Source organism: Thunnus thynnus, chromosome 7 (genome assembly GCF_963924715.1).
Source record: "Thunnus thynnus chromosome 7, fThuThy2.1, whole genome shotgun sequence".
Lineage (NCBI taxonomy): Eukaryota > Metazoa > Chordata > Actinopteri > Scombriformes > Scombridae > Thunnus > Thunnus thynnus.
The window spans coordinates 20,349,095-20,374,299 of NC_089523.1; the positions used below are offsets into that span (position 1 = coordinate 20,349,095).

Here is a 25,205-nt window from a genome sequence, read left to right on the forward strand (position 1 = left end):
CCAAATATCATCCTCATCTCACCCATTTTCTCCTCTGTTTTGTCTCTAACAGAGGAGTGCTGTGAGTTTGAGGAGTCACCAGGGTCCCTGCTGCCCTCAGAGACCAGCAGTAATGGGGCTGTTGAGGACTCAGGGTCCTTGTGGAGCAGTCTGGGGCCCAACACAGTGCCTGCTGTTGGGGTGTCTAACACAAGCTCCTGTCAGGGGCCTGGAGGCCTGGGGACAGGGATGAGCTACCAGGACTCACTCCGTCGCTGCAGCCAGAGGAAGAAGAGTGACGTGTTGTTGTTGGGTTGTGCCTCGCTGCTTGCGTCTGTGGCTCTTGGACAAGACCTGCTGCAGCTGGGGAAAATGCAGGTAAGAAAAACTGTGAATGAACAGAGGGACAAAACTAAACATCCTGTAATTGCATGGGCTTTCAATTATAAACCTTCAGTTTTACCTCAAAGGTGCAGTGTGTAGGATTTAGTGGCATCTAGCAGTGGGGTTGCAGACTGCAACCAAATGAATACCCTTCACCTCACGCTCCCCTTCCAAGCATGTAGGAGAACACATGGTGGCTGTGAAACTCACAAATGTGAAAGGCTCTCTCTAGGGCCAGTGTTTGGTTTGTCCGTTCCGGGCTACTGTAGAAACATGACGGTGCAACATGACAGCCTCTGTGGAAGGGGACCCACTTCCTGTGTAGATATAAAGGGCTCATTCTAAAGTAACGAAACGCAACAATTCTTATTTTCATGGGATTATACACTAATTAAAACATACTTATGAATATTATACCCCATTTCTGCCAATTTCTGCTAGTTGCCACTAAATTCTACACACTGCACCTTTAAATTTTGAATTTAAAAGGAAAAATTACAGTATTTTTCAACCTACTGTAGGTCTTCATCTCATTGTTGTGGCTGTCATTACTAATAAATTATGCTATAGAGTTTATCAAACAATAAGTGAATGTTCTTTTTAATCACTGTAGATGAATAGGTAGTTGGCTAACAAGCAGCTAAGACCTCTGTGCAGTTAGCTACAAAAGCTAATCCAGTGAGCTAATTTGTTTTGTTTGACTCGTAAACAAGAGTTTTAAATGATTTTTGTAAAAATTTTACTTTATTAGGAAAGCTTTAGGATAGAAGAAGAAGATAAGCAATGTTTTACTGTACTTGTGTTTCATGAATCTCTACAAGGAAGGCGGCAAATGCACGTTAGCATGACCCTTCAGCCAGAATGACACATTTAAACAGTAGACTAAAAATATTACTGATATAATCAAATCTGCACACAAATCTTGCTGCTGCTAATAATAGAAATATTTATCTAGACTGAATAAGCAAACAAAGCAGTCGACTATTTCAGCACCAAAATTAAACAAACCGCATCTTTATCACCAAACATGACATTGCTCATAAACTGTGACAGAGTCAAGTTGTCGTCAGCATCAGTTCAATAATCAACGCACCATTAAAACATACAGAATCACAAACTGCCACAAAAGGAAAATAAAAACAGTTTTCTGTCACATATTGAATTACAGGACAAGGACACAGTATTTCAATCATTAGATTGACTGTATGAATTTCATGACCAATTTATATTATATGCTGTATGTGAGATTTTATTGTTTTTAATTTGTTTCTAAACATGCCTCACAGGATAATAGCATTTTAAATTGTGTTAAAATACAGTACAGTCATTTGTACTTTCTTTAATCACTTTATTAGCTACTTGGCCTATTTCCACAGACTGCAGGTGAAGTAAGTCCTGCTTAGAGTCAAGCTGCTAATGTTTTTCTTGGCTTATAACCTTCCTTATAACCAAATGTAAATGGTTCAAACCAAAATATTGTTGCTGAGCAGGTGTATTCCCAACATAACAACACACTATGTCCCAAAGGCTTTGTCACAATGCTACCAGAAACATATCAGTGACGTAACTCAAATCACCTTCACAGTCTCCAGATCTCAATCTAAAAGATCACCTTCTTTGAGCTGAGCTAGAACAGGATGTTTAAATGAGCTGCCAAATGATCTGCAGGAAATGCAGGATGCTGCTGAGTCAGCATGGACCGACGATTTACGTCTGTTGTGGAGGCAAACAAGTCTCAGTCTTAAAGTGGGTGCTGTGAGAAGATCAATGAAAGTAAAGTGATCCTTTGTTGTTGTTGCTTTTGCGGGATGAGGAAGTGAAAATCAAAGAAATAATGTAGCATATTTTTTAAAAGTAGCAGATAATTTCAGTTCAAATTACACCAGCCTTAATGTTTCACTGTTGCAATGTTTTTCAGCTGATTTTATGAATAAATTTACTACTCTGTGCTCAAACAGAATGTTAATGTGACCCGATGTTGTTGTCAGGTGCTTCAGGATGAGCAGGACCTCCGAGAAGAGCAGCGGAAGAAGAAGGACGGTCTGTTCCAGCGGACGGGACGTTTCCGTCGCAGCACCTCTCCGCCCAGCCGAAACCTCTCCCTCTCCCTCTCCAGACATCATGATTCAGCGCTCCCCTGCCTTGACCCCTCTCCCTCTGTCACACTCCTCTCTTTGTCCTCTCTGTCTGACTGCAACTCCACAAAGTCCCTCCTTCCCTCTGACCCAGACGAGTACCCACTGACCCCGATGATGGGGGTCAAAACACCGGCGGCACCAGCAGCCGCTTCCTTAAACCCGCTGTTGGACCTGCGGGCGGAGAGCTTCAAGAAGGAGCCCAACCAGTCGCTCACACCCACCCACGTGTCTGCAGCCATGGCCCTGAACAGGGGACACAGACGCACCCCGTCAGACGGAGCAATACGGCCCCGAGCCCAAACTCTGGGACATCACAGGACGCCGTCAGATGGAAGCATGCCCATGCCTCCTCCACCCAGGGTGCCAAGCTTCACAGCTAACAAAGGTTAGAGATAAATGATTTAGATCATGGATGGTTTTTACTATGTTAAAGGAACATATGACTGTTTTTAGTCCATTTACTAACAAGACAGAGAGCCGATATATTTCACTGGATAAGAGAAAACTTTGACCTCCTGGTGGCAGAGGATGAAAAATATATGAAGATTCATTCTCTGTGGACCATGAATGTTTCTCAAACTGTCATTGAATTCATCAATATCTGTTGACATGTTTCACTCTTTTTATATTTTTTAACCTTTATCTAACACGGAGATGTCTTCAGATACATTATCTCTTTTACAAAGTTGACCTCAACAAAGTTGCAGTGTAAAATACAGTGAACATGAGAATACACAAGCACACACAGTCTACATACAACAATCACATATAGTACAACAAAATATAACTTGAAAGACATGAAAGAATCAATATTCTTGCCAATTAAAAACAATTCACTTTCTCAGTTCAGAGTGATTTCCAATCAGCAGTACCCACATGGTGCATTAGTAGCTGTCCTGGAGCTTTCATTCGTCTCACATCACACAATCTTCCTCATCTTCTTTCTCGAGAGACCTTAAGTTATGTCGTAGTCATATGATAATGCTGGTGAGAGGAGGAACTGCTTTCAAATCTCTTCCCATTTACTGCGTTTAAGTGCTTGTGGGAAACTATTTTTAATTCAGGAAAATACCAAACTATCATCAGACGTTTCATGATGGCCATTTCTGTTGAGATATATTGTTTGTCTCATTTTGGTTTGGTTTTTGCATCTTGTGGCTCTTCTGCAAAGATGCTTTTGTTTCATATTGTGAGTTTGATGCCTGATGAAGATCTGTGACCCAAATGCTGCGTTTTCAATCAACTTACAGTTTACAGAAATTAAGTACTTTCTTCTTCTCTTGCCATTATCTCGTTTATTATTCAGGTACGCAGGACACTCTGGACATTCCTCGACTCCCTGACCCCTCCACCCTCTTCCCAATCCCTCATCGGCGTAAAGCCCCGGCTCCACCGATCCCTGACCCGGATCCTCTCTGCCTCATCAGCCCCCTGGAGAGACCCAAGACGCTCGAGTTCGCCCCGCGGCCGCGTCCCACCCCTGTGAGGATGAGAGCCGACCCCTGGAAGCTGGGCTCTCTCTCCCGGACCCTGAGCGACTCACCGGGCAGCAGCTGCGACAGCCCCCTCGGATCCGGGGACAGCAGCGCCAGCACGGCGCGGCCAAACCTGATGGACATGGACGTGGAGGGGCAGAGTTCGGACCACACTGTTCCTCTGTGTGGACAGCTGCAGCCTGCCACTCTGTGTGGACAGCAGTACTCGTAGTGAGAAGCAGACGGTGAACATTTCCAAGTTTTTGTATACAAACCTGTTCCCATGACACTAGGAGACAGTGAGGAATGCCTACTGATGTCTGAGCCGAGCGAGTGCACTCACTGAAGTTTGTTTGGAGGCACTTACTGGAAGCCATCCCTCTCGTGTGCCCTTCAACCGAGTGTCCTAATAAGCAAGCCTTCCCCCTGTAGTTCTCACTAACCTGCACGACACTGAGGGTCCACGAGTCCTCTTAAAAGCCTTGTAATGTGCTCACCCACCTACCTTACCCACTTTCACCTTTAGGAAGCCATTGCTACCTTCTCCTCGTTCACTTCCTCAGCGCACCACGCCCAGGCTTCATTTCCTTCAAGACTCACAACCTTCAAAAGCCATTCAAGTACTCTAAGAAGCCACTTTTTGACTTTGCTAACTGTTCGTTTCGATCCATCTGCCTGTGCTTCTGCCTGTCTGTGTAGCTGCCCTCATTCCACTTATCTCACCGCACTTATCCAAAGACCACACAAATATATTCATTCACTATTACACCTGAACATTGGTTGTTGTTTTGGGAGTGTTTCCTTGAGAAGCACAGGAGCTGTTTAAACTGTTTGAAATCCTTAATAGAGAGTGTCCTTGTTCTTATTTTGCACGCCGTTTGTTCTGCCGGTGCACAAACATCCCTCATAAACTCTCCTTCGTCAGAGCTTTGTGAAACATCAGCTCTGCCTTCATCCTCATGTGTTGTCTCTCTGCATGGGGGTCATCGTCCTCTTCCCTCCAAGACTGAGACAGGAAAAAGCCTTTTCTCACAGCACTGGTGGACTGGTTATTATCCTCAGCCTTGTACAGTAAAAACAGAGTTTTATTTTCTCAGTGCTTGCACCATCCCTGCTGTAACCTCTTAGCAAAAAAAAAAAAAGTTTTTTCTATTGGTTTGGCAGACCAGGTGTGTTTTTTCTTTGTGTGAATGTGTATATATTACTGAACAAAATGGGTTCATTTTTGCGTGCCGGTGCTTTTTCAGTGCATGTTATTTTACGTGTGAATGGTTCGCTGTACGCTACAGGCAGTACTTCTTCAAAATAAGTCCACAAGTCGCTACGCATCCGTTTGTCTTTTTCATGTTTCGATTGAAAACATTCCTCACTAGCAGTCAGTAGCACTCTGGATGGATCCATGAGATGGACACAAAGAAGGAGACGTTGAAGGAAAAAAAAATGCTACCTGATTTCCATAAAACAACTTCGACCTCATGCTCGTCTAGGACTGTTTGGATATCCTCCCCTCACCTGCTGTATTCAACATCAGTGGCACTTTAGGAGCCATGTTGTGCAACTAGTTAGTCTCTCTGCGGACGATTGGACTCGGCACAAAGCGCTCTAGTCACAGCTGACAAATCAACTTTCATCTCCGGAGTTGTTTTCGTACAGTGGACGGTTAAACTGCAGATGGTATTTACTTGACTGTGCAAATTTCTCTAAGTGAGCATGTGTGCGCGCGTGTGTGTGTGCGTGTGTGTGTGTGTGCGTGTGTGTGTGCGTGTGTGTGTGTGTATGTGTGTGTGTGTGTGAATATGCGTGTGTGTTATTATTTGTATGGGATGAAGACAATCCCATACATGTTAGAAGAATGAGCCCGGACTCATTCTCCTCGTGTGGTTAAGAACACTGAGTATTTATTAAATTTATTGTTATTATTGGAAAGGATTAATTATTGTTATGACGCTCTTCCTGGGATATCTGTATATATTTGTTTAATATAACAGGAAAACCAAGGAAACGACTGAAACGTCCATGTTGTCTCCAGTCTCAACTTGTGACTTTTCTGGGTTAAATGAGGAATAAGTGTGACAAGTGATGAATGATTGCCCTGAGAGACGAATAAAAAACAAAGAAAGATGCTTCAGTGTCACTGCTACATCGATTTTCTTTTCTTTGTGTGCAGTAATATCTGATGGTCAACTGTTGTTTTCAGGAAACAGTTTAAAAGATAGGTCTTTCTGTGCTCATATGGGCACCTGACTGTCCTTTTAAGACAGACTTAAAAAATGTGAACCCGTCCATTAACATGATCTGGGGGGGTCACATGCATGCAGCAGCAGTAACAAAGGGCACCGCAGTAGCAGATAAAATCCTCTAGATGTCACCACTGTGGCCTATGATGTCATATCATTTCCAAGTCTGCTGTTTTTCTCCACGTAATGCATTCCCATAGTCGCTCTCTGACATTGCAATTACCATAAAAGGCAGATGAAGGTGCCTTCATGCAGAGAGAAACAGCTACTGAGTTAAATTTAAGATGTCAGAGAGGAAAGAAATCCTCAGAATGGCAAACAAAGTATTAAATTTTAACCTCACAGTACAACCCTTGGGTGCAAAGACGACTCCGGACACATGCAGTGTATGCAGGTGACACAAACACACACTCAGAAATCCTCACACACTCCACTGCTGTGTCTGTCAGTGTGACTGCCAATCAAAAACCCTTCTAGACGCCAGCCAGTTACCTAGCAACCTCTCCTCACTTCCATGGTGATGCTATTAAAAGCAACAACAAAGGGAAAAAAAAGGGAGAAAAAAAGGGGGATGACGGGACTGAAAATGAAGTGAGGAAGAGGGTGAGAGGTGTTGAAGAGCCAGCAGAGAGGATTCGGCAGGCTGAGCGTCGCGTGGCCGGTTCACAGCTCACACACACACACACACACAACAGGAGTGTTTTGTCTGTGAATACAGAAGACACTCTGTGCTTTCCTGTCTTTTTATATCTGCCTGTTGTCCTTTACAGCAGCGATGACTCACATCACATGTGTCTCACCTTCTCTGCCCTTCCCATCATTGTCTCCTCAACAGTTTTTCACCATATTTCTCTCATTTTTTTCCTTTGTTTCAGGGAGCGATCTTGTCAGTGCGCACACAGTTTGAACATACATTCAGGTGGTGGCAGTGTTGGATGAGAGATGGACAGAGAGGGAGAGCTAACAGTGTGTTTGTGTATTTTGAAGTGAAGGCATGAACAACTAACCAGATTGGCTGCCAGCTGGTGTGTCCCCAGATCTCTCGAAGGACTCCCTTTGTCTTAAACTAAATCTTTTATGAAAGCATCACACCACAAATTCAGTTTGATACTAAAAAAAATCTATGCACTTAGTATATTTCAATGAATCTGAGCTATTAAGTGACACTGTTTCAAAACGACCGACATCACAAACCATTTTAAGGACAGAACAACTTGACACAAAGATGATTAAATCTGTATTTTTGTAATGATAAATGCGGAGAAGTGATTTTTAGAATAAGACGCAGACCTCTTAGAAACTGTGTTGGATGTTTAAAGGGGCACTCTGTTGGTTTTATATGTCAAAGTCAGTTTATTTCTGTACAAACAGTTGCATAAGGTCTTCTGTGATGATGTCATCAGTGTTACCTCAGCTTGGGCTCAAAATTTAGAAAGTAGAAAAAAAAAGCTGTGTGTTACAATCTGGACACATGAAGCCTGGAAGAATTTAACAGGCAGGCAAAAGTCTAATGTTGCACAGTGCTTTTTAAGTCTGGACAATCAGACTCTACTGCTACAGTTTTGACTTTTAAGTCTTGGGTTTTTGTGGTGGCCCAGGCTTGACTCTTTGTCTTTGACGTTTTGTCTGTCAAGATGTTAGATAGTAGAGTTGAGAGCTTGTCAGTGATGCAGTAGACTGGAGCATCTGAGTCTATATAATATAATAATGATTGAATTTTTTTTTATTTATAAAGCACTTTTAAAAACAAAGTTACAAAGTGCTTTACATGGAAAAATCAAGATAATACAATTAAATAAAACCAGGCTGCGAAAAGTACAAAGAATGTAATAGAATAAAATAAGATGAAAAGGGCGAAATGATCAAGTAGAAAAGATAAAATATATTGTAAGGAAAGTAAAACGAACAGTGACGTGACATAAAGATAAATTTTAAGAAGTGACACCAATTCTGTAAATGTATCTCACTCCCTCTCAGTGTTTGCTCTTTGCTCTGTGTGTAACTCACTTTTAAAGCCAGGTTGTGACAAGTTTTTCTTCCATAAAGTTTGGGGACTTGCAAAAGACTGATTAAAGAAAAAAATGTCAAAATCGATGCAGCAGAGGCCAAAATATCCTGACTTTAATTCTGTAGGTGGAGTCAGGCTTTATAAAATCTGGATCCTACATTTACCACAATGCACCTCTGTTCAGTAGACACTTCCTGACTGTTTGCATCTTTCAAACTCCATGTTTGTAGACTTTACAAGTCAAGATAACCCCTAATGACATCACCAGGGTTGTCTGAACAGTCTCACCTTAAAGTCCATGTTGTGGCTGTTCTGGAGCTTTCGATCATATCACATAATCTTCATCAGCAGATGTAGTTTGCTCAGTTTTCATGCAATTGCAGAAGTTCAAATTTCCACTTTTTTTTTCTGAGCACTTTAAAGACGTCTCTTCCATGTTGTCTAAGCAGTTGATTTCATAATTGACTTTGGAAACACTAAATGGACCTTAAGGTGAGACTGTTTTGTTAAAAGCTGTTTCCAAGGTCAAGAATGAACTTTGAAAACTTAATCTGTTTTTACAGGCTGAGTATTTCTCCCCATGACGAGTAAACTCACCTCCATGAGTAAAATGTTACTGAAATGACTTCAAACCACAAAACAACATCATTCCTCTTTGTTTGAAACTTTATTCATAATCTTCATTTACCAATCAATAGTGCATTCCCGGGCTAGCAGTTCAGTAAAACCAGTGATGGAGACCTGTGGTATTTGGATGTTAAATGGAAAAAGGCCTCTTGGGAGCGAGGCGAGACAAATCTTCCAGTGACAAAAACGCAGTCATAGCCTTGATGTCTCCAGCTTCATGTTTTTTTTTTCCTCTCCATCAACACAGAAACAAGAAGGATGGAGGTCCATCGCTGTGAGAAGCAGCTCTGCGCTCTGGTACAAGTTCCTCAGAGTTCTCATCCACTCCTGCGTTACTGGTCGTCTTTACTGTATACAGAAACAGATGAGTCGGGTGAAAGGTCATTCAGAGGGTGGGTGGGTCAAAGGGTCATTGCACATACTCTGAGCCGGCTCTGGATCCCTTTAAAGAAAGGGACGTCAACAGAAATACCAACAAATACGGACACAGTCAAAAAGCAGCTCTGTGGAGCAGCTGGTTAAATTCTCTTTTCTATCTCTCGCTTTTCTTTTCTGTCAATAAAGTAATTCAGTAAAGTAAAGCTTTTCACAACCATAAAACTTTCCATTTTTGTTAATTTTTTTTTTGTACATTTGTATCATATATTCACAAAAAACTACTTTGACATTTTGACAAACATTTACCTCAAATGACATCAAAGTAAAAGAGCAAAAAAGAACACAGCCAGTAGTTTAACTTTTCCGTCTCTTTTTTCTTTTGCTTGTGCTTTTTGTTCTCAAAGCTACACTGAAGTAGAGAGGAGCCAGATGCACAAAACTCGCACAAAGCCAGAAATACGCATATGCATGCTTTACGTCAGATTTATAAAACTGTGCGTATGCATGTGTCTGTTTTATAAATCTCAGTCTTTGTGGAACTACAGGCGCACGTACACGAGACTCATTTCCTCTCCCACAATTAACCATAAATGGATGAAGACCCAGGATTGTGTTGCACCGGCGAGGTTCTCCAACAGCTGGGACATCTGTCATAACACGCAACCTTTATGCACAGCTGTGTGGCTCTTTCTGGCGTCCATATCATTAATTCATCACATGGACCTGTAAAGCGTCGTTAGCAGTGATATCTCAGAAATGTAATCAATTATTAGTTTGTAGCACTTATATCTAAACAGAAGATGTGACACAACTAAGGATAAAAAAGAATATTAACAACAAAATACAATATCGACTCCTGTGTAAATTAAAAGAATTTTTGTAAATGGGTCTTTGATTGGTGTTTTATAAATCTCTGTGTAAATCACACAATCACTGCAGCTGGTTATCAACCCAAACAATGTTTTACTAAAACATTCTGTCTCTCACATTATATTTCATCTCCACCTCATCACATCACCCTTTAAAAAAAACATGTGTACGTCTGGTCTGAAGAATGCGTGATGTGTGCACATTCTGTGTTTGTAAATATCAGTTTATGTGCAGGTATGGCGTACAGTATGCATGGTTTTTGTGCGTACTCATTGTTTATGCATCTGGCCCCTGGTGTCTTTATTTGCACAGACAGCGTGTTTGGCAGATTATGCTCACGATAACAGCCTCGGAGTCAGTCCTGCCATTTATCAAGAGAACTGATCAGCCAGAGATGAACCTGCGTCCTGCTTTATGTGCAGCTAGTGATCCCCTAGACGGTCGTACGCACAGCGAGACTAAAACAAGATGGCAGACTGGTGCCATGGAGAGAGGACCATGGGAGGAGACCTATCCCCGAGGGGCCCACGGGTGAGCAGACTGAGCCCAGGCAGCCATGGAGACCAAGCCTGCAGGTGCCACTTCTCACTGTTTGTTGATTTACTGTATCTCTGCTGGGAGAGCAGCGCCAGAGAGAAGCAGAGAGACAGAAAGAAAGAAAAGAGCACAGAGGCACATCAGGAGTGAGGAAGGCAGATGTTTTAGCCCGAATCAACACTACAGCTCGGTGATACTAACTAGGTGTCAGGGCTGGGCTATATATCGATATTATATCGATATCCTGATATGAGACTAGATATCGTCTTATCGTGATATGGCATAAGTGTTGTCTTTTCCTGGTTTTAAAAGGCTACTTAGTCATTGTATCCACATTACTGATGATTACTTATCAAAAATCTCATTGTGTAAATACTTTGTGAAAGCACCAATATTCATCCCTACAATATTGTCACAATATCGATATCGAGGTATTTGGTCAAAAATATCATGTTTGATTTTGTCCATATTGCCCAGCCCTACTAGATATGATGTAATCTAAGGGTTAATTTGGTCTCTGAGAAATTAAGTTATAAGACAAGTTCAGAAAATTTGATCATGTTGCTGTAATAGAATCATGTAATTAAATATGAACTATTGTCATATTGATATAACTGATATCCCAGAAAATATCTCAGATTATGACAGAAGATGTGGCAAAAAGTATGTGGACAATCCTGTCATAGTAATGTGGATAACTCGTTTTTTTGGGCTATTCGTTCCAATCAAGGATAATCTTAAAACTGCTGTATACAGTCATATTTTAGACTTTTTGGTCATTTTTGGGGGGATTTTGAAATTCTGTCAACTTACTTACAAACTCTCTTAACAGGTTTGCATGTGTCTCTGTTGTGATGTTTTGTTACCAAAGAGTGATTTTCTTTTCTCAGAATCTTCACTTTGAATCATTTTCAGAGATATGACTAACCAGTAAAAATGAAATTTCAGAAAATTGATCCCCATTCCCCAAGATGCAACCTAAAATAAAAACAGTTCACAACCCAAAAATATACAGTTTACTATAAGAAAGGACACATTTAAAACGCTGAAACTACAGAATTTTTTTTCTTAAAAAATGACTTAAAATGATTAATCAGTTATCAAAATAGTTGCCAATTAATTTTCTGTTGCGGCTCTAATCTCAAGGCCTTTTTAGGTTTATCTTGTGACCCCTTTGGTGGGTCCTGACTCCTAGGTTGTGCTTTCAAGTTTGTAGCAACAATTTGGTGAAAACCCTTTCCTGTTTCAATATGATAATGCAGCCGTGCACAAAGCGGATCTATAAAGAAATGGTTTTCCCAGTTTGATGTGGAAGAGCTTGACTGGCCCTCATAGAGCCCCGACCTCAACCCCAACAAACACCTATGGGAGGAAGTGCTCGATCTCTCTGATGCTCTTGTGGCTGAATGGGAGCAAATCTCTGCAGCCAGGTGGAGTGAGGTTGTCACAGCAACATATTGTTTTCAGCAGTCATATATGGGTGTGTAACATGCAGGTGTCCACATACTTTCAGCCAGCTAGGTGATAAATCTCCCGGCTCTAAACTTTTCTATTTGCCAGAGTGACTTGGAGCTGCAGCTGCTTTGTTGGGGCTGATGATGGCCTATTTCTCCCTCCACCGGAGCCTCTCTGTATAATGCCAGTCTCTTCAACGCATGGTGCCATCTCTCTAGAGTCCCATTGACACAATTAAGTCCCTATTTACCTCCTAGCAGGTCACTGGAAAATGTAGAAGGGAAATCTTTGATTCCCACTTCCCTCTTGAAATTGGGTTTTACCGCTTATCTCTCACCTCGACTGAAGCAGATGCCTTTTTTTTTCCAGATATGCTTCCTACTTGATACCTATTCTACTGCTGTGATCACAAGCTGTCACCTTCTTTTTGTGTTTATAAAGGGCAGAATGGATAAAATAGAGGTATGAGCCAACAGTTGAGTGGCAGCATGCCATGAGAGAAAGAGAGAGAGCAATAGAGCAGATATAATCCCTATCCCATACGTCTGAAATAACTCTCTGGAGCCGCACATTACATGCAGGAGGTGGGCTTGCACACAGGAAAAAGGAAACTGGGTTTCAGGGAGATTCAGGTCATGCTCTCACATATGATCAATCCAACCTTCCATAGAACAGGGCAGGCAGATTTGAGCCTGTGGTAAAGCTATCAATAAAAGCGATATTATCAATGATTAGGCTTCACAAGTCACAAGAGAAGCACATATCTTATGTATCTTTTGACAGCTAGCCATGGATATCATCGATAGTGATGTCTAATGCTAATGTTGTGTGTTATCTGTACTTACAAACACAGATACTGTATCGATCAAGATACTATAAAGTGACAGCGGAAGAAATCTCAAACAGCACACTCTTGTTGAATTGCACTAAAGCTGAGTGGTCTGAGATGTCAGGACAGATGTGATTGTTTTCCCTGCACTAACGCTGCCCAGAGTCTACTTGGTTTGTTATCGATGTCTGGGAAGCGTCAACATTAGCGATAAAAGGTTGGACCTCCTCATAGAAATGTGTTTCTGGCTGTGGAGGTGGGTTTTTTTTTTCCAGCTCGTTGTGAAACGTTAGAGCGGATCTCCATCTAGCCAACGGGCGTTTGATGGAACTCCGATTCCATTGGCTATTTTCCGTTGTGACATCATTAACGGGAGAACAGAGAGAGGTGATTAGGAGGAGAGGAGAGGGAGGGGCTTGGACAGTCTCAACGACAACAAACAACAACAACAATGACACATGACCCAGGAGGGGCTTCGGACAACAGATTCAAGACACACCAGTTTCCACAACAGCAGAACCGCTGCAGAAGTTTGTCCGTTTTGCCGCAGATGCTATTAACAGCTGAGTATGATGAACAGCGAAAGCAAATGAAAAACCTCAGGAACGAATTACAAACACTTGAATTAGCCCTTGAATTGAAAACAATAACAAAGAAAAAACAGTCCAGAAATGGAGATACATGGCATCCAGGAAAGAAAAGTGAGACAGCAGAGCGACAGATTAAGCATAGAGGCAGGTTTTTTTTTTTTTTCTCTACTAGATGAAAGATTTCTCGTGCACATCTGTCCCATCATAGTCTGATTAAGGGGCCTGAGTGAGCCCTGTTGGGTTGGATGTACAATCAAATTGGGCTATATGGTCTTGATATGTGTCACACACACACACACACACACACACCCCTCGCTATTACAAACTGCCTCCACACACACCCCTGCCCTCATGGTTGAGCTTCCCAACCCCCGATATTCTCCTCAGAGTCCGAGATAGACGGAGAGAAAGAGAGAAGGCAGAGTGAAAGAGAGAAAAAGAGAGAGAGAGAGCAGAAACAAAAATTTTTTTTTTTAAACATTTACTAAATTACGCAAATGTCCGTTATTCATAAGTATGTTTTGAAGCTCCTTTTTCATTCCACCACAAGGACTGATTCATATGAGTATAATACAGCTGTTTCCTTGTTTTTTTGTTGTTTTTTTGTTTTTTTACGTTTGCTTGACTGTCTGCGTCTAAGGGAGAGGAACCACAGCACCTGAGGGAGGAAGAGGAGGGGAGAGAGGGATAAGAAGATGGAAAATTAGGGTGGTTTGCAGACAGCGCTTGATATGTCTCCCGCCAATCGCTCTAGCAGGTGATTGGGTCTGTCTCTTCTGTCCGTGGGCTGTGCTGTCGAGGGTTAACAGAGGTGGAGAGAGGCCGGGTCGATGTAGGGTCAAAGGTCGAAGGGTCAGGAGGGTGAAAAGGTCGAGGGTTAGCCCTGGGTCTCTTTGCCGCTCTCTCGTTCCCGCTGTCCGCTCTTGCTCATCTTCATCTCTGTCAGCTGGATGTACCGCAGCACGTTGGTGTCTGCGATGGAGAGAGAAAATGTGATTGATGTTAAGGCTGAAAAAAGAGAGGAGTCACAATTTTACTCTAATCCTATTTGTTAGCTGAATGGTTTGACATTTTGGCAAATATGGTTATTCACTTTTTTTTGTCAAGAGTTAAACGAGAGGATCGATATCACTCTCATGTCTGTCTGTTAAATATGAAATTACAGGGAGCTGCTGGCTAGCTTAGCTTAGCATAAAGACTTGATAGAGGGGGAAGCAGCTAGTCTGGCTCTGTCCAAAGGTCAGCGCATCTAAAACTCTTAATTAGCATGTTAGACATCATTTTTATTGTTTAATCCAGACAAAAACTGAAAGGTAAAAACAACTATTTGCCATTTTACTAAGCTGAACTACACTCTGGTGCAGACAGCTCATCTTTTCATGCAGAGAAACTGGCAGAAATCACAGTATGTTAAATAAAACACAAAACTGAAATAAGACTTAATGGCTTCTGAAACTAACAGACCAACAAGGTCTCAGTTCTTCATGATTTAAAAAAAGTGTATTTTATTTATTCAATTAACTGTTTTACTTTTCAACATGGTTTGAAATGGTGTTTTAAAGATTTTTCGAGGAGATAAGCAACAATGAATGATAAATTTAAAAATAATAAGCCCAATAAAATTCTGAAATCAGCTTATAAAATACCCATTATATGTAAGTTTTTAATTGCATTATGTCAACTCCCCTCATATTACCCATGAAACCCCACAAATTGACACACAGAGAAAAAAAATCAATAAATCAATAAAAATTACCAAGAACATGACCTCATTATAACAGCCCTGCAGGAACATGTGCCATTGTTTCACAATCTAGTAGGAACTCAAGTCTACATTGTACAATTAATAAAACATTACGGCTAATTATCGAATTCCCTGCAGATATTGTGAGAAGTGTTTTTACCACCTTGAGCTTGTGTTTTATAATTCAACTTAAAGAGCTGAGCTGCAGCCTGCAGTTGTACTAATATAGTAAGTTATTTATTATATGAGTGTAACTGACCTGTGGGTTCACGGTTCTTGGCGTCACGCAGGTAACGTAGGGCACATTCGTAGTCGCCCAGGTGATAGAAGGCGATGCCGGCGCGGTACATGGCCTTGAAGTGGTCTCTCTGGTGGCTCAGCACCTTCAGACAATACTCCTTCACTCTCTCGTAGTTTACCAGCTCTGACTGCAACAGACATGCTGAGGGAGACAGAAGAAACATGTCAGTATATGATTCATTTGTAATAATGGCAATAATTATCAAGACAAAACATACAGCTTTGTCTCACTTATTTAAAGCAAACACATCAAGTCTGGTTTAATGAAGTTTAAATGACATGTGGGTCTCACGGGTGATAAACAAAGACGGGGATATTTTGCTGACATCTCACTCTGTGCCTTTTAATAGAGCCACAGTGACACTTAGTCTCTACATTGCTTCCTCTGGATGGCAGTGAGCTGACTATAAATAGCCAATACTAATGTGTCGCAGCGTAAAAAAGACTCAAAAAGTCGTGCGAGCAGTTTGAGCCGCGGGGGTCGGAGAGTAATGTCTCTACATGCTGCCGCTGAGCTTGACATGCAAAATAGAAGAATGGGAGGGGATGATGGAGTGAATACTGGACTGCGAGGATGCTTAAGTCTTATTTCCCTGACTTTGCAGATGTGTTGTAGAGAAGAAGCGAGGGTGGCGGGGGGGGGGGGGGAGGAGGGAGAGAAGGGCAGCGGGGGAGGATGCAGAGATCAAGTGAGAGACAGATACCGCAGAAGTCCTTCGGGATGAGAGGTGAGTGCTGAAGTACAGTACCGAGGCCGAGTGAGCTCAACTTGAACCAACTGGAGCTCTACTAGTTGAAAAACTGAAGCACTCTGGGATAATATTTCATTGTAGTCATCAATCCTACAGATGTGTCTTGCAGCAGCACTTCGCTGTAGCAGTTTCTAAGCAGCTCTGAGATCAGCTAAGGTCGGAATAACTTCATTAGTAAAGACAGACTCACACACACATACAGCTTTTAGTCCACTAAAGCTTTTAAATGCCTGCTGATGGCTCAGATATCTGATCACTCAAACACTATTCCTCTGGTGATCACAACCACTCGTGGTCGACCTTGCCTCTCTTCTTCCTTCATCCTTTAATATCTTTCTTTTTTAATTTCCTTTTTTCATCTCTCCTTCCATCTCTGCCTGTGTCCTAAACTATACATATATCACAATAATTTCCCTCTATTTCCTCTGTCTTGTCTTGTGCTGTCACGTCTCCTCCGGTTCTCCCACCCCACCGTATCCCTCCCTGATCTGACTCCTTTTTTAACCCTCCCGTCATCCTCCCTTGTTCCTCTGAGTCTGCCCTTGACACACAGACAGCTCTGTGAATAACATGAGTCAGGGACTATTAGCTGGGAGGCAGGGTGAGTCAGGAGTGAGAGGCATGGCTGCAGTAAGAGGAGGACGAGGAGTAGGAGGAGGAGGAGGAGGAGGAAGGGGGAGGTGTATATACAGTATATGTGGGAGGCTGTAGGGTAAAGTACAAGAGGAGACCTAAGGGAGACTAAAGGGGGAGTGTGTTAAAAGCTGTTAGTGCTCCTCTACCTGTCGTCTCCCCCTAAAACTCAGAGACAGACTGTAGAAGGTGTGTTTGTGTGTGTTTGTGTTTGTGTGTGTGTGTGTGTGTGTGTGTGTGTGTGATTGTGTGCGTGTGTGTTTGTGTGTGTGTGTGTGTGTGTGTGTGATTAGACAAAAAGCCAGTGATGAGCGAGAAGTGTTTTATCAAATGAGGAGGACTAATGGATGGAGCTGCGTCAGTCACACACACACACACACTGGCCTTGCTGTCAACAACGCAAGTGCAAAACACTAAATAATTCACCATGGACATCAGAGGATGGACCAGTTCAATAACAATCAATGTGTTTTGGTATTTAGTGGTTGAAGTGGCATTATGTCTGGTATGCAGGCCGTACATTGTGTGTGTTTTGTGTGTGTTGAGTCACAGTCATCCGTTCCCTTTTTTTGTATAAAAGTGTGTAGTTTAATTAAATAATCACTATTATATCATGTCCCTATCACCAATCAAAGTAGATTATCATGATTACAATTATCTTAAATATTCTCAACAGATATGGTTATTTTTATTGTGTCATTGTTTGTGTTTTGTGCTGTTTTATGTGTATTTTTGTGTGTGTGTGTGTGTGTGTGTGTGTGTGTGTGTGTGTGTGTGTGTGTGTGTGTATTTAAGGGCAGGCACAGCAAACAAGCTTAGGTTATAAAATATGTGGTTTATGACATTAGTCAAAATCGTACAATAACTCAAACATATGTTGAGAGCAGAATATTATAGCCATTATAGGAAAATTAATCAATTCAACAAAAATCCATTTTTATTACAAACTCTCTGTATGGGGATCAATACAGTGACTCACTATTTTCTTTTTAAAATATATTTTTAGGCACATTATACCTTTATTGGACAGCGACAGTTGAGAGACGTCAGGAAACGAGCTGCGAGAGAGAGAGAGATACGGAACGACATGCGACAAAGGTCAGCTGTCGGAATCAAACTGTGGACATTGTGGTCATTTGGCAGACGTCTTAACCAGCAGGCTACTGGGGCGTGATGTGACTTACTATTTTCTAAGTAGAAGTCAAATTATTTCATTATCAAAGTCTTAGATGGCTGATAGAGACTCATTTCAAGTCCTCCAGCCAGTTTTCAATGATTAAACAGTTTCCAGCTAATCTTTCATCTTCTTGGCTGAGAGGCTGAGGAGTGTGTCCATTTTTCAGTCAGATAAACAAACTATTTGACTTGATTTGATATGTGTGTGTGTGTGTGTTAGTTTTTAAGTTTAGTCTGCTTTCGCTGACTAAACTAAAATAAAACACACAGAAAAAACATTTCGAAACGTTCTCTGCCTGCTGGCGACTGCTTTCACTGAGCCTGCACATTGTATATTGTCCAGTTTCTGTTTTATTAATGTGTTTGTCCGTCTTTGTTACTTCCTTTGTGATTTCATTTAACTTGTAAACACTACATTGCTGTAAAGGAACAAACAAGCCAGCCTACCTTGTATAAATATATTAAAAAAAAAAAAATTATGTTTCCTCCTTCGACCTTTAAACTGCATTTATTGCAGGAAAGTTGTTATATACAGAGCATTAAATGTATTATCATCATTATTGGATGCATATACAAACACACACACCCTGATAGTAAAGCTTTACAATCCAGTTATTTTTAGTGAGACTCATGACTCAGCGTAGGAAGGTCGAGGCTGCGATCTGTTTATGCAGGTACAGTAGGAATCACCTCAGATGCCCTCTACCTGTACAGACTCCACTCCTCTTGTTTGTACAACCATCCAACTAAGACTACAATGACTACTCTCCTCCCTCCGCACACCCATCCGTCATTGCCCTCCAGCAGTGGACGAGAGCGGAGCTTTCAGAGGGTTCAGTTACAGTCCATAACGGCCTAATGGCTGACGCAGTTAGAGAGTTCACTGGTACTGACACACAAACATACGCAGGCCAGATTACACACACACACACACACACACACACACACACACACACCTACCTGCATACAGTACAGCAAAATGACACGAGCAGAAGGACAAACACACACTAACACAGGTGACTTCAAACATACAAATGCGTGTAAACAGAGGTCAGATATGACTTGACGACCGTGCACACAGACGCACGAGCAGATGCCCCTAAATGAACTGTTTGACACAAACAATGGTTGAAAAAGATACTTGACTACACGAATACACACATAAAAGCAATGTGCACAAGTGATGACTGGCTGGGCCGCACCCTGCTGGCCCATTAGGCAGATGGATGGCATGCCAGAGGAAATATAGAGTGTGGTGAGAAGCATTAAGGGTGTGATAATGACGGGATCATCGAGGCACGCTGGGCAGGGACGCAGACAGAGGCAATATCACTGGAGCCAAGGTGTCCCAGTCCCTCAGAGACAGGGGCATGTGTGTGTGTGTGTGTGTCCGACATTATCTGTGGGTGTCCTGTGTTATGTGGCTGCGCAGTTGATCCCCACCTGGGAGAGTCGAGACCCAAGATAAGTGTGAGAGGTCGTGAAATTAAATGTCTGTTGCAAAATTTGTGCTTTTCTTCTTGTAAAAAAACAGACAAGTTTTACTTTGTCATGGCTCTAATAAAACAAGGGGGAAAAATCTGTTTCTGGGTGAACTGCTCAGTAAAACCCTGGGATTTACGTCTGTATTGGACAATTCTGCACTTCATGTTTTGTGTCCAGTGCCGGCGAGGTAGCGAGATTGTGAGGCTGCGGTGGTCGAGGTGGTGGATGGACATGCAGCGTGTTTGACTTGTGTGTGTTTTCTCTAAAATTTCCATAACCAAGTGTTTTACTTGTCTAACCATATTTTATTTCTATGACTATGACAATCTTTCTAACTTTAACCATACTGTTGTGGCCACACACTGATATTATAGAAAGCGAGAATTTGCATGAAAAAAAAGTAGTTTGTTAATCGATTTGTTGATTGACAGAAAGCAACTTTTTTGATAATTTATTCGGTTATTTTTAAAGCAAAAATACCAAACATAGTCTGGTTCCAGCTTCTCAAATGGAAGGATTTGCTGTTTTTCTGTCATTTATAATAATATAGCAAATATCTTTGTGTTTTGGACTGATGGTTGGATAAAACAAGGAATTTGTAGACACCAGCTTGGGCTCTGGGATATTATAATGGTCATTTTTCACCTTTTTCTGTAATTTTGTAGACAAAACAATTGAGCAAAATTTGAGATAATAATCATCCCATTAATCGATAATAAAAATAATAGTCACAAGCCAAAAAAAAGCTTGGGAGCCACTGTGATTAGAGATACTGTCCATCACATATGTGCTGCCTAAGATACTGAAACCCTGCCAGTGCCAGGGGTGCTTAGCTGACCCTGAACTTTGACCTCTCTATGAAAGGCAGCTCCTCTTCTGACGACTATCAGACATGGTTTGCTGATTTTTGTTTCGATTAAAAATGCAGCGTCCCCACAGCTTTTTATGAGCACATGTGAGATGAAAGGGGAACAGTAATGAGATGTGAGACTGCAAAAAGGGAACAAGCCGTCCAGACAAGGTTGATAGATTTGTTTTAATGAGGGACTTCCTGTGAGGACAGGAGACGGGAGACTGAGCTGAGGTTTTATTTGATGCTGTGACACTGTGGCTACGTGTGCGTGTTGAGTTAGTGTCAGTGTTTCTGTCTCTTGCACACAGATTTAAAGAGCAGCAGACAAAACACAGATAACTGGAAGAAAAATTGTGCAGAATAAAAAAACATTTTAAAATGAAATTGAATTCGCTGACTTCTAAACCTATAGAGAAAACCCAGCAGGTGCAAGGACAGCTGTCAAGCTGTGTGAGCTTGTGAATGTGGAGAAGTGTGTATTCATGTGTGTGTGTGTGTGTGTTTCCACTGCATGAATGTCGAATGAGAGGTGCAGTGAGTGGGAGTGGTTAACACATGCTCAGGAACCCCACTGGTTTGCCTGAACCATCATGTCTCATAAAACAGAGCCTGCATAGAGACTCGCTTTCATTTAGCAGACAGAGTGCCAAAGCCTGGGAGGAATGAAAGAGAGCGAGAAAGAGAGAGAAAATAGGCAGGAAGCTGATATAAGACAAGAGAGACAGGGGGCGAGGGAGGACAGAGATAGAGACAGCACTGACAAAACAAAATCCAGAGAGAGCTGAGGGTAAATAACGACAGAAAATCTGAGGACAAGATGAGAGAACAAACACGTTTTTTTGCTTCTTTGTCTATCACTTTTGTCCTCTCCTGCCCTCGTATGCGACATGTTTTTAACTCGGGTTTCCTTTTCTTTCTTCTACATCGCCTCGTCCTCCCTCTGGACTCATGTCCCTTTCTCCATCACACCAGGCGCGACACCACGATCCGGCTAATTTAATGCCACTCGTGGCCTCGGTGATTAGTCTGCTGTCCATCACCTTGTAATTAGTTCTGCAGGAAGATAATGACAGATGGGGAGACCCATCACTCTCACAGCACACACTCACTCCTCATTTCCTCACACGTCCCCTACAACACATCCATCTCTGACCATCGTCCTTCACCCTCCATCTCCCCCCCCCCCCTTCGTTCACCGCCGAGCAAAAACCGCTCCGCCCTCCTCTCACCTTTCACTCGATCTGGTGTCTCTCCTTTACAAAATGTCAGGCTGCTGCAACAGATTTATTTACAGAGACAAATGCAAAGTCATCATCATGAAAGCGCCTCACACATACGTCCTCTGGACAAAATCTGATTGAACAGGCTGACGTCACGGCTCTCGGACAGTGCGGACGGTCTCTCCAGGGCCACTAAGAATAGCTCCACCCAAAGCGTTTTGCGAATGCCTTTCACTGTTATTGAGGGGGACAGGGCTACAGTTCCTCCCTCGCTCTATCACAAAGGCTTGTCTGCACTGACATGACACAGCATTAAAGTCCAACCACCACCTGCTTTATCATCCACCCATCTCAGCCCTTTTCCTCCCTCTCTTCTCTCTCGCCTTGCACCTTGTCTCATTTCTGGGAAGTTGCTTCTCATTTCATTTAAGTTTAGGCACAAAAACTACTTTCTTAAGGGAGATGAACAGCGGACTCCATTGTTAGAATCTGGCTGACAAGGGTTATAATTCCTACAGCTAGAGCGGTCTTCCATTTGAATGTAAACATAAGTCGTTTTGGGGATTTGCTGAAATGACGGATGCTTTTGTTTTTCTTGGGAGGACAGCCTAGTCTTAATCCAAGTTTTATTAGCTCTTTTATATCACTCAAAATGTGAAACAGGGAATATTAAAAGGCTCTTTTCCTTAAAAGAAATATCCATAATGAGCACTGTGATTTGTTATTAGACAGAGATGATAAGAGCTCGTCTTATCATCATATAACATTTTACTTAAAACAAGTGTTGCAGATGAGGTCTTTGATTGTGTGTGACTGTAGCGGAGGACTAATGCAGCTCCATATGGTATCAAAAAACCCTCACAATTAAACACTCTTTTGACTGTGTGCGTCTCAGATGGCCTCCATGGGCTCCACTGGGGAAGTCTGTAAGAGAAAGTGTCAAGATCAGCCTTACAAATGAGTCAGTGACTATTTAAGATGAGTTTAACAATCCTGAGGAGAATAGACTGAGGAAAGAGTGTAAGACAGGAAATTGTAGTTTGCATGTACACCCTGAATAGGCTACATGACTTAAGTTAACTGTTATATGAGAAGATTGATACCACTCTCATATCTGTGTGCTCAATGTAAAGCTACAGCTAGCAGCTGGTTGGCTTATTTTATCCTGTATTCATCATGTTGTTTCAGATAATATGTAAATACAAGTCAAAAAAATGTTCACTTTAGCCTTTGAGATGTAAATCCGAGTTGCAGATATCTGATTTTTTTTTGACAGTGACGATATCGGTGAAAAGAACTACACAAGTGTCAAGAACGTGTGGCAAAATGGCTGCAAGGCCGCCTCCACTGACTGTAACATCTAATAAAAATCCAATTTTACTGATACTTACATAATTCATACACTAACACAATCTATTCAGCTAATTTATAAATAAGCAAATCACTGTTTATTTGCATCTAGTTTCACTTGTTAACTAAATGCTCAAAATATGTAACATAAGTGTAGGTAATTAGTAGCTAATAATTAAATTATTTGACACTGCAGTAATAATTTCTGAATAAAACGTGAGCTCTCTGAAGTCAGAATACAAGAGATTTTCTTTAGTGTGTGAGGATTTTGTTACTGTTGATCAGAGCCAGGTTAGCCCTTTCCTCCTGTTTCCAGTCTTTATGTTTCCAGTCTGTTGGCTGTAGCCTCACATTTCGTGTACAGATATGAGAGCAGTATCGATCTTCTCATATAACTCAGCAAGTTTAATTCCCAAAATGTCAAACTATTCTTTTAAAAAACTCCATCTGCCTCTCTTCTGCACAGCTTTTTGATTTACCCCCCTGCAGAATAACCCGGGCAGGCGTGTTGATTCCCTCCAAACACCGACACAGACTGTCATGCTTGGAAGCTGCGGGTAAATCAAACATATTTGCATGGATTACCAACAGTGCAACATTGATCCCGGGCATGCAGGGGAATCAAGTAACCAGATTATTCTGTTAGATCTCTCACAGAGAGCTCGGGGCAGAGGGAGGGCTTTTTTAAAAACCACTAAACCACTTATTGTTTTTTGTATACTGTCAGATCTGGTCCAGTAGAGGCACGTGTGTTTCCAGAGAGAGGAGGGATCTTAACAAGAACATTATTGAGCAGGCATTTTTTTAAACTTTGATCATATATTAGGCTGCCTCAGTCATCTATTTCTTACATTTCCTTGTCCTCAACACTCAACCTGTGCATCACAAGACTGTTCTAGTAAAAGCAGTGCTGGTTAGCCGTCTTACAGCAGCAGTTTTATGGACTAGAAGTGTTAGTGTTTGTTTAAAAACTGTTTTCTTTCTACTTAAAGGAACTTTATTTTACATTTTTATTTTCAGTTTGTATTCATTTATATTTCTTTCACTTGGCGTTGGCATGTACTATGTATAGTATTTGTCTGCATGTATTGATTTGTGTTCTTGTGACTCCTCTGCACAAGTTGTGAACAAATAAGTGGACATGATGTAGTAAGAAGGATGCATCACTAGTGTGACTTTGTACTGTAGCGGACCAAAAGCAGATATGCTACTGACCCCTCTTCCATTTTGTTTTAAGATACAAAACAATAAAAAAACTACAAACAAAACAAATAAAATAATTCTGGCCATGCCTTTCTTCAATCCATTTCCACCTTCCCATATCGTTCCGCTGTCCTAAAATAGTCGCTGACTCAGGATTAATGCTCATCTACTTAAATATTTATACAAGTGAGGAAGCTATCTTCGGTATGACTTCACCAAAGATGAAATCATTTCTTCTTGTCTGTGACACAAGCCTGTGCTGCTCAGGGTGCGTTCAGGGGCCTTCGTTGGGTTACTTAAGGCCTCCAAAGAAAATGAAAAGCAGTTCATGAAGTTATGGTTTTATTTAACTTATTTTATATCCTTTAGTGTCCAAGGGCCAAACAAGGATCCATGACTTTCTATATTACTTTTACTGTTGTGAGTAAAAGCAGGCATTCAAAAATAAGATAAGTGCAGTTTAATAAAGCAATATGGACTTTTATTGAGGGTATATCTGTGGTTGAACTCTCTGACATGGACATAATATTGTGGCTCCTAGCTAGGCCATTATCTGATTGGTGATGTCATCTGTAGACACTGGACAGACGCTTGCCTTTAGTTTAGCAGGTCTTTGGCTACTTCTGCTGCTGTCGAATACATTGCTTGTATCAAATATTGGCATAATCAAGGCTATGTTTGCTAATATTGATCCACTTTCTGTATATGTTTGTTTGGATAATGTGCACACAGCAGCTGTGAGAAACTTTGTCCATTATAGTGGTAACAAGATAGATGAGTGAGTGTTTGAAAAGGTCAGCAGAGGAAAGTGCCAAATGTAAAGTACCTGAAGAAAATTATTGGCTTAAAGCAGGAGCTTTCATAATTTCCAAAAACGATACAGCCACGTGTTGGCAGCCAGTTGTGTTTAGAGCAATCTGTATCATCCTGTACCAAGCAACTACCAAACAAACTGTAAACACAAAAACTGACATATTTTCAC

General features: G+C 41.6%; 2 protein-coding genes across 2 annotated transcripts in view; one reads left to right on the forward strand and one right to left on the reverse strand.

Moving 5' to 3' along the window:
- Nucleotides 1–6,099, forward strand: part of map3k10 (mitogen-activated protein kinase kinase kinase 10) — a 37,880-nt gene extending 31,781 nt beyond the window's left edge. The window contains exons 9-11 of the mRNA XM_067594824.1: nucleotides 53–357; nucleotides 2,352–2,886; nucleotides 3,808–6,099. Of these exons, the coding sequence (XP_067450925.1) occupies nucleotides 53–357; nucleotides 2,352–2,886; nucleotides 3,808–4,208 (1,241 nt within the window). The 3' untranslated portion in view covers nucleotides 4,209–6,099. The remainder of the gene's footprint in view (nucleotides 1–52; nucleotides 358–2,351; nucleotides 2,887–3,807) is intronic.
- A 3,117-nt stretch (nucleotides 6,100–9,216) lies between these two features.
- Nucleotides 9,217–25,205, reverse strand: part of ttc9b (tetratricopeptide repeat domain 9B) — a 30,112-nt gene continuing 14,123 nt past the window's right edge. The window contains exons 2-3 of the mRNA XM_067594825.1: nucleotides 15,511–15,693; nucleotides 9,217–14,479 (exon numbers count right to left, since the gene is read on the reverse strand). Of these exons, the coding sequence (XP_067450926.1) occupies nucleotides 14,385–14,479; nucleotides 15,511–15,693 (278 nt within the window). The 3' untranslated portion in view covers nucleotides 9,217–14,384. The remainder of the gene's footprint in view (nucleotides 14,480–15,510; nucleotides 15,694–25,205) is intronic.